Source organism: Pygocentrus nattereri, chromosome 24 (genome assembly GCF_015220715.1).
Source record: "Pygocentrus nattereri isolate fPygNat1 chromosome 24, fPygNat1.pri, whole genome shotgun sequence".
Taxonomy (NCBI): domain Eukaryota; kingdom Metazoa; phylum Chordata; class Actinopteri; order Characiformes; family Serrasalmidae; genus Pygocentrus; species Pygocentrus nattereri.
Window position 1 is genome coordinate 14,224,630 of NC_051234.1, and position 10,501 is coordinate 14,235,130.

Here is a 10,501-nt window from a genome sequence, read left to right on the forward strand (position 1 = left end):
ACTTGTATTTATGCGCCCCCCTAAGCACACACATACAGACCATTACACAACACCTTACTTTGTTATTTTCTGGTGTTATGAACATGAATGACTAGTTTATTTATAGTACTGTGAATAAGTTAGAGACCACCCTTCATGTATTCGTTTCTAGTCAGAACAGCCATAATGTGCAAGTAATTCATGGCACAAGATAAACCATTTGTCAAAAGACAATAAGTGACAAAAAGAGAAAATGGCAGAGATAGGAGAAGTTCCACTGTCACTTCAGATGTAAAAAAAAATCCTATTTTTTTCTGTCCATCCTTCCACTGTGAGAAGACAACTCAGCGCTAGGGGTCTGGAAGGATGTCTAGCTGTCAAGAAACTTAGAGAAAATAAAATGAACAGAAACAAGAAGAAAATCAAACAAAGAAGCTGGTGATGTTCTCAGAACCTTGCACCAGACCTCAGCATCACTGAATGTGTTTACCATTACTTGGATCGTTAGAAAAAGAAAATGCAACCAACTTGTAAGGCTGAAATTTGGAAATGTAGAAAACAATCCCTGCAGAATTCTTTGATGAACTGAAAGCGTCCTGAAAGAAATGCAAGCTATAATAAAAGCAAAAGGTGGATGCACTACATAGTGAAAGATAGTTATATTTAGTTGTTGAGATTTCTTTGTAATTTTAAGTTAAATACATATTTGTTTTTTCCTCTGAAAAAATCACAAATTGTAATTGAGTTTTCACTGGTAAAAAGTGGAATCAGTGTTTCAGTAATGCAACACCAGTTTTGTACAATGCTAATACTTGCCTGTAAAACACTAAGTAACATTAGAATAAAACCAACTAAATATTAAAGCAGTAAATTATGTATAAATAAATAAGTAAAAAATTTTTGTGTTTTGTTTTTCAAACAGATAACTTCCTAAATAAATAACTTTATTATTTTCTCAGATTTCTTTTGGAAAGTACTGTAACTTGACAACAACTATTATTAATAGGTAGTCACAGCATAATATATCATTTAACAAACACAGTATATCATTTAAAATAATGATTCCACACTTTTCAATGGTAGTGTACTGTGATGTGTGCAGCCTGTAGTGTAGCATATCTTAATAACATTTCTTGTGTCTCTGTCTGCATCTTTGTAGGCGGCACGCTCAAGCCTGGCAGTGTTACCTGTAGCAGGGGCAGTGGTGGGGACTGTTTTGGCAGGTCCGTTGGGGCTGCTGGCCGGGTTTAAGGTGGCTGGCGTGGCGGCTGCTGTCGGGGGTGGTCTGCTTGGCTTTGCTGGGGGCAACCTCATCCAGCGCAAGAAGAAAGAGAGAGTGGAGCTCCACCTTCAAGAGCTCAACAACACTAAAGATGGACATGAACATGTGCAATAACACACAAACACATCTGGGGAGTGTGGAGTCACATACATACACAAACTTACTGCAGCACATTTTAACCCCTTTAACTGCACACTTCAGTTCTTCTCTTTTATAACCACCTAATCCTGCATAGTCATTTCATAATAGATAGCAAATAATTTGTAGTAGTCACTGAATATTAAGTCTTACAGTTTACTTTTTTGGTGCATTTTATTTTCCTCTCCAGGGCCACTTATGCCATTTTTGTGGTTTATTGTGCCAGAAAAAACATTTTCCAACCTCCATATATCCCTTACAACTATGCAGGCTGCTTTTTTTATGGTGCCTTTAAGGCTGATATATGAAAATGTTCTCTGTTCTGATTGGCTGCCCTGTTGTGCTTCATTCAAGAAGCAATTCAGACTGAAACACTCCTAACTTTAGTGCAAATGGTTGGAGCTCAAGTGTTGTAGGCTGAACGGGCGGATATATGCAAATGTATTGGTTTTTATAACATCATAAAAATCATTGATTCAAATTGGGACATATTTTGCAGCTTAATTTCCAAATGTTGACCATATGAACCAGAGAATGATCAGTACTTTTTGAAATTGTAACAATGTTTACATACTACATCATACTGAACAGTTTGTTTTTCCCATGATATTGGCTAAGGTTAATTTAACTGCATGATAATCAGTGTAGTTTAAGGGGTTAAACTGCGAAACAAGTGGTCTTTTGATTTTACTGCTAATCTCTATTGTACTGCCTTAAATAGTCGACCGTTTTTGCGCCAAAGCCAAAACTGCCGCTTGATTCTCTTTCTGCATCCTAACGGGTGTGTTTTAGTACCTCTGTATTGATGTGACTGTTGGTCAAAGCATTTGTGCATTTACTGTGGCTGTGGGCCACATGATTTATCGGAGCAAATTTCAAACGATAGGAAACAAAGTCCACGTCTCTTTTATTGATCCAGCGAGCTGTGGCAGTTTGCACAGATGACAGCATTCCACTGGGGTGTCTTGTGGGTCTTATGTGGGGTTATGAATGATGTGGATAAGACTGGGAGTGTACACTGTAATATGTGTGCCTATGCGCGTATATGTAGGTGGCAAATTATAATCTATTTTTTTTTGTCAGGTATTGTTGAGGAGGCAGAATGATCTCCAGTCTCCTTTCTGATAGGACAGATTTTCTTCTCAGCACAATGCTACAATAAAAGGGGTTTTGGGGGAGGCTATTATTGGTTTCATTCTTGATTAAATAAATATGCAGCATAAGTGAATCTTCTTTAATTGGTCGGCTCCAATTGCATTTTTGAATGGCCATTCAGACAGGAGCTGAGTTTGCTCTTGTATTATTGCACATAAACTCACATATAGCCTAAAAAGTCATGTCTTGGATGAAGCAAATTGAACATTAAAAAAAAATGCATGCAATTTTTTAAAAAACTGCTTCAAGTCGGTTTTTCTGTTATGAATTATTAATGTTCCCCTATCAGGCTCTAAACTGATTCCTAAATATTGAGTTAAACTGCTTAGATTTTCTAACTGACTGAAAATATGCTTTTTATGTCAGAAATAAGCTGATATTTTTGTTTAATTTAGTTTTAGTTTCAATACTAAGAATAATATTTTATTTCATTTCATGTTAATAAATTGCTACAAATGGTTTCTTTACTGGAAGGGTATTTTATCAGAGCAGTGTTATTGTTGGGGTTAGATTTACTAAAAGAGGTGCTGATAAACAGTCTGTCAACACTGTGCACTGGTGGGTGTGGCCAGTTTACACATGCAATTTTGTAATTAACTTGCGACCAATGCATTTTGTATGAAAACCTGTTTCTGGTTACATTTGTTTCAAATTGTGTCTCAGTAAGTGAAAATAATGACCTTTCTCAAGATTTTGACATAGCACGTCAAAAATAGTTATTACTTGTGGCGAATTATATTATATCAGTTATATCAACATAAGTACATTACTTCAACATGACAAGTCAGAAATTCGAAAAAAAAAAGTCATTTTAATGTCCTGTTTTGAAATTTATGTGTAGTTGGAGGGATTAGCTGAATCTAAGTTTTGTGTCAAGTGTATTTAGAAAATAAGTAATGTTGTAAATTCTACCAAGCATACCCTGTTGATTTTGAACTTGTGTTGACCGTAACATCTCAGCAATGTTCAGTGCATCTAAGGCTATGACATTTTTGCTGTAGAAGCCAGGGTGCACACAATATAATGGGTAGCTTTAGTAATGCAGGGGTTGCACGGCCAAAGAATTTAAATACACGCTTTTAGTAGTTGTCTAGAAAACTATCAATTAATTATTTTGGCAAAACCTGCCTCATGACACTTTGATAGCATGGTAAAATTTATCCAAAGTGTTAGGAAATAGTAGTTTAAAACATTCTTTTCTTAAATTAATTTCAGGCTTTTTATTTCCTTATCAAATTGAGAATAATGTGACATGCTAGGCTTTCACATGAAAAAAATGAAAAAAAGTGTTTGAAACACTCTCTCTGAGCATCAAAAATGAGACGATCTTTTATATTTACAGCATTTAGCAGACGCTCTTTCCTCAGGCATTAAACACTTAGTATTTACTATCAGTCTTACTCCTCTGCTTTGAAAAGGAAACTCCTATAAATATGCAATGAAGCAAAAGCACAAAAGATGAGCAAACACTCTTTTGATCAATTTATGACTGCTGAAGGGCCATTTAGTGAATCACAAACACCAAAATAGGGTGTGAGGTAGTGCGGAACGTTAACAGATCTGCTCCTCAGTGTTACATTTATACACATAAAAAACTATTTGGAGCACAGTTTTGAAATTTTGCATGGTTGCTAGAATGAAATTTTAATTTAAAGAGTTAAGGAAATAGTCATATGCAGAAGCTTGAACACATTTTTGTGCACAATTTCTATTTGCCAAGTTTTATGTATTGATAAGAAATAAAACTTAAAAACTTAAATATACTTAAAAAACTTTAATATACTTAAAACTTAAAACATTAAATATAAAATGTGCCATAATATTTGTATAGGCCACATTTTATGCTTTATTTTTTCCAGCTCTAAATTAAACAAATAAATAGTAACTGTAGTTGAAACTGTGTACTTAATTTCACCTAGAAAATCAATGAAGTTGTAGTTTGACCCCAACTTTTGCACGTGATCATATTCATACATGTAATTCAAATGTATACCATAATATCTGATTATACCATTGAGTATGTGATTTCTGCAGACCCACACATTATTGTACAAGACTTTGGTTTTTATTACAATGTTCATTAGTTCATGTGTCATTGCTGCTGTTCAGCCTATTATATTCCTACTATATTACTTCTGTGGTGTTTAGAAGATGGCTGGAATACATCCTTTAAAGCTTTATGAAGATATTTTTATTTAAACGTAATGATCCTTATGAGAGTTTTATTAATTCTTTTAAATATATTAATGAGTTGACCATGATGTGACCATAATTCTTTTTCATGTTTATATATTGACTTTCCATTCACCTTTCAAATGACCCATTCCCTTATGCAAAATTGCCAATGTTTTTTTCTATTCCTCAATTATTTATCTTGTACTACCAATAACGTCACTGAACTGTAGAACCAGAAGCTTGTTTAAGTTTACGTATAGCTTCCTCAAGGCTTTGACAGCAGTGGCCACCGAGAAGGCAAATCTAATACAGAAATCAATTCACTGTGGGGCCTCCTTGTGCACAAACAAGATTTAAATGTTATTTGAGTCCTGTAGGACTGCTGGAAAAGCTGAACAGTAACCTATTGTGCTTTATTGATTCTCATTTTTAGCCTTAACTACTGAGAATATAATATATTATTCCCTGTTCCCTATTGCACAACACTGGCTGGTTTGAGTGCTTATTTTTTTCTTTGCTAAGATGAGCTGCTGTCTGTAGAACATCTTTAGAACATTCTCAAGTAGTCAGTATGGTGGATAATCCTGCACTTGCTCTATGTGCCAAAGGTTTGGTGATACTTAGCTTTTCAAATGCTTCTGTTAAGAAACTAAGTACACTGCACTTTATCACTGGACTTAAGCATAATTCTGGAAGATTTGTACCTAAGTATTATTTAAATTGAATACTTTTACTCAAATATATTTCCAAGAGAAAGAAAAAACATCCTTTTTATTGATTACATTTTTGTTTTGTCCTTGAAAGTACTCATTACAAATCTCAAAGGATCTCAGATTTGTTTTCTTTTGTTAATCATTTGAGCTCCTGTATATTTTATTTTTATTAAATTATCCACCCAATTTTACATACTTGTAAAATGAAAGTGTCCACTACTATGCCAATTGGTTATGAGGACTAGAACTGCCCATTAGTCGCCGCACCACTGTGTCACACAACAAAGAAAACTTAATTTATTATATTTGATACATCTGGGAATGGGATTTGGTAGGGACAAAGTTAAGGTGGAGATGTTTGTTTTTTTTGTGTTAAAAGAAAAAATATCCGTATGAGTAGATACAGTCAGATCCATAAATATCTGGATGTCAACACAGTTGTTATTTATAGTATCTCATAAAAGTGAGTACACCCCTCACATTACTGCAAATACTTTTCATGGGACAACACTATAGTAATGAAATTTGGATATAACTTAAAGTAGTCAGTGTGCAGCTTGTATGGCAGTATAGATGTACTGTCCTCTGAAAATAACTCAACACACAGCCATTAATGTCTAAATAGCTGGCAACACAATTGAGTACACCTCACAGCTCAAAATGTCAATATTTTTTGTGACCACCATTATTATCTAGCACTGCCTGAACCCTCTTGGTCATGGAATTCACCAGAGCTGCTGCACAGGTTGCTACTGGAATCATCCACTCTTCCATGATGATATCACAGAGCTGGTGGATGTTAGACCCTTTGCGCTCCTCCTCCTTCCGCTTGAGGATGCCCCCATACATGCTCAGTTGGGTTTAGGTCTGGAGACATACTTGGCCATTCCATCACTTTTACCTTTAAGCGTGCTTAGGGTTGTTTTCATATTGGAAAACTGCCATGCAGTGCAGTTTCTGAAGGGAGGGGATCATGCTCTGCTTCAGAATGTCACAGTACATGTTGAAATTCATGTTTCCCTGAATGAACCACAGCTCCCCAGTGCCTGCAGCAGTCATGCAGCTCCAGACCATGATGCTTGACCGTGGGCAAGAGACAGTTGTCTTGGTGCTCCTCACTAAAGAGCTGGACAGACCACAGGACATGGTTCCAGTAATCCATGTTCTTGGACTGTTTGTCTTCAGCAAAGTGTTTGCAGGCTTTCTTGTGCATCAGCTTCAGAAGAGGTTTCCTTCTGGGACGACAGCCATGCAGACTGAGTTGATGCATTGTACGGCATATGGTTTGAGCACTGACAGGCTGACCTCCCACTTCTTCAACCTCTGCAGGAATGCTGGCAGCACTCATGCGTCTATTTTTTGAAGCCAACCTCTCAATATGACGCCGAACATGTGGACTTCTTTGGTCAACTCTAGAGTTGACTAGAGTTGTAACTCTTAACTAGTCACATGACACCAGGGAGGGACAATGACACAATTGGGTATGATTTGGACATGTTCAGTGTGAGGTGTACTCACTTGTGTTATCAGCTATTTAGACATTAATGGCTGTGTGTTATTTTTGCTATACCGCTATACAAGCTGTACACTGACTACTTTGTTATATTAGAAAATGGATGGATGGATGTCCCATGAAAAGATATAATACAATATTTACAGAAATGTGAGGGGTGTACTCACTTTTGTCAGATACTGTATATTGCTTTCTGCCACAGCAAAAAGTGCAGAATTTCAGCTTTAATTTTAGGGTATGCACGTTGAAATCAGGTGAACAGTGTAGGAATTACAACCATTTTCATACATAACCCCCCATTTGTAGGGGCTCAAATGTAATTAAACAATTGCTCAGCTGTTCCATTGTGAGGTGTGTCATTCTCTTATTTCTCTTTCAAGTAAGCAGATAAGAGCTGATGTCAAGTGAGGTATTTGCATTTGGAATCTGTTGTTGTTAACTCCCAATATGAAGTCCAAAGAGCTGTCACTGCCAGTGAAGCAAGCCATCATTAAGCCAAAACATCAAAACAAACCCATCAGAGAGACAGAAAAAAACACCAGGTGTGGCCAAATCAACTACTTGGTCCATTCTTAAAAAGAAAGAACACACTCGTGACCTCAGAAACAACCAAAATGCCCAGAAGCCCATGGAAAACAACAGTGGTGGAATTATTTTCCTGGTGAAGAAAAAACCCTTTACAGTAGTTGACCAGATTAAGATCACCTTCCAGGAAGTAGGCGTATCTGTGCCGAAGTCAGCAATCAAGAGAAGACTTTGCCAGTGTAAACACAGAGGGTTTACCACAAGATGTAAACTACTGGTAAACCTCAAAAACAGGAAGATCAGATTAGAATTTGGAACAACATCATATGAACAAATGAACAGGAATGAAACTTCATCCAAAGCGTAGCACCTCACCATCTATGGCTGCAAATGGAACTGGTGCCCCTGTATTTATTGATGAGGTGACTGCTGACAAAAGCAGCAGGATGAATTCTCATTAAACAGCACTTGGATGGACAGTGACCCAAAGCATACTGCAAAAGCAACCCAAGCCTTTTCCAGGACAAAGAAGTGGAATGTTCTGCAATGACCAATTCAATCAGCTGACCTTAATTTCACTTGCTGAAGGCTAAAATGGAGGTAAACAAACAAGCAGGAACTGAAGATAGAGCATCACCAGGGAATTATCAAAAATGACTATTTATGTTTACTGTTGAGCAACTACAAATAGGAGGCTGTGGGTGAAAATGGTTGCAATTCCTTCAGCATCAATTTGGATATAAATACCATCAAATTAAAGTTGATTGTCTGCCCTTTGAGCTCATATTCATTGTTTATTTTTAACTCCAATATGCTGTTTTATACAGATGAAATAACAGTAAAATAACAGTTGAGTTTCTCAATATGGCTTTTAACCCAAGCTTGCATTAAACATGATTTGATTTTTGTTTAATGATCATCCTAATGCATGGTATGTCTGAGATATAAAACCTTCTTTTTACTTTGTACTTTCAGAGAAGGCCTGATGATTTCTGCAAACTAATAATGCATGTCCGTCATTTTTATTTCATTTTCATTCAAAAGAGTTATGCTTGTTTTTAAACTTGGTATGTATTACAGTACTACTCTTCTTTAATTGTTAAGCATAAAATGGAAACAAAAAGGTTAAATTCTTGAAATGCTGAGCATCAATAATAAGTTGGTAAATATAGCTAAGTAAGCTTTCTTAAGTGGTTAGGACTTCAGGAGCTAAAGAGAAGTGTGTTTGAATAACCTATTACAAAGTGAGAGATGAATCAACCAATCGCATCCATTTCCAATAGTCAGAACCAATTTTGTGAAGAAAGAAAACGTTAGTTTAGGCTTTCTGGAAGTCTTAGATATATCACTGACTGAATATGAATAGCAGTTTAATCAGTGGTTTGTTAGAAGTGTACTGAATGTTTTCCACACATCAGTTTATACATCAAAATGGTTATATATCAGTTGTTATTTGCAACAACTCTTAAATAAATATTTCTAACATTCATATTTTAAAGTGAACCTCATACATGAATAATACTCATCAGTTTAGTTTCACTGTATTTCTTCCTTGGTTCACTATTGATCAACACATTTTGTTTGTTAGTTTGCAATAACATTAAAAAGCTGTACAAATTTTACAATCTTTCTGTGAAAACCACAAAACTGAACAGGCAACTAACAGTGAAATTTCTATCTTGGGAATATTAATTAATACCTTTTAGTAAATGCTTTTTTGAAAGCAACAGATATTTTTTTTTTGACAAGCAAAGCAGCAGATGATCCCAGCCTGGGGGCATGTTTTTTGGGGGGTATTTAGGGGAGAGCCCCATAGACACACAAGGCCTGGACTGAGCTACAAAAGCCAGCTCCCACGCCTTCCTCCTAACAAGCGCAGGACTTCCCCTGCACCCCAACGAGACAGTGTGTGTGAGTGCAGACGAGTGACTGCATGAGATAACACGTGTGTCTCTGGAAGGGGGAAAGTCCCAGCCAAAACATTGGACCAAGTCGTGTCTGTGTCCCAGACACCACACACTTTCCATGTTCACACTTACATGCGCGCGCTTGATGGAAAAGGTGGCAGACCATCTAGCACTCTGTGGCGTGTGTATGATATCACAAGCTGTGATGTCATGGATTTCTGATGTGGGCAGGATGATGTCAAGAAACATCCGTAAGGCTATTCATTTAACACCCACTTCTTGTGATTTCCACTTTCCTCAAAGTGGTCGTCGGATATGAATCTCACCAAATAAAAGAAATGTTCCTCAATGTACCTAGAACTGCTGGGTAAAGCATAAGTCATTGTTTCCTAGTCGACTTCCTGCCATGCTTAGGTTCACTCTGTGTTGTTTAACCTTAACCCTAAATTGTTTTTGGGGAGAAAAAAATAAAACCTTGCCAAGCTTGCTAGCCCATGACAACTATGTTACTGTGCCAAAGACTCAATGTTTTTAATAATATAAAATCAATGAAGTTGCAGATACATGTGTACCTACGCTGTCCGAATGAAACCCTTTATCCACATAACTGCAGACCACTTCTACTGTCTTAAAAAATTTTAATTATTTACTTTATTGCTGAAGCTATGAGGCTAACATTGCTAACAAACACTAGAATTCAATAGTCACCTAAATCTTGTCCACAAATACATCCCCAAAGCCTCCCTTGACTCATTAAACCTCTGTCCATGTGTAAACTGTGTAATCCACCTTTTAAGAAAACTACAATATTTAAATATGTATTGTTGAAATGATTCTATATAAAATAAATTACTTTTAGAATATAAGTGATTTTGAAACTGAATAGTGAGTGTATTTGTAAATAGCTTGTTTTTTTAAAAAAAATGCATTCAAGACATTAAGCAAGAAGAAAGTCTTCTATATATAAATACCCTTTATACAAAACACAACACCTTTAAATCTTGTAAAATCTTCTTTAATTTACCTTTTTTTTTTTGGTTTCCAATCCCCTTCTGAGATGACCAATTTACAAATAACCCGTCCCTCTAAACCCCACCCCTGAGAAAACCCCACC

At 36.3% G+C, this 10,501-nt stretch overlaps 1 protein-coding gene across 3 annotated transcripts in view; it reads left to right on the plus strand.

The window, feature by feature from the left end:
• The window catches only part of stx17 (syntaxin 17), a 26,486-nt gene extending 23,693 nt beyond the window's left edge, over positions 1 to 2,793 (plus strand). For all 3 annotated transcript variants that reach the window (XM_037534245.1, XM_037534244.1, XM_017704018.2), the window contains exon 8: positions 1,139 to 2,793. In XM_037534245.1, coding sequence (XP_037390142.1) covers positions 1,139 to 1,375 — 237 coding nt within the window. In that variant the 3' untranslated portion in view covers positions 1,376 to 2,793. The remainder of the gene's footprint in view (positions 1 to 1,138) is intronic.
• Positions 2,794 to 10,501: the final 7,708 nt, after the last annotated feature.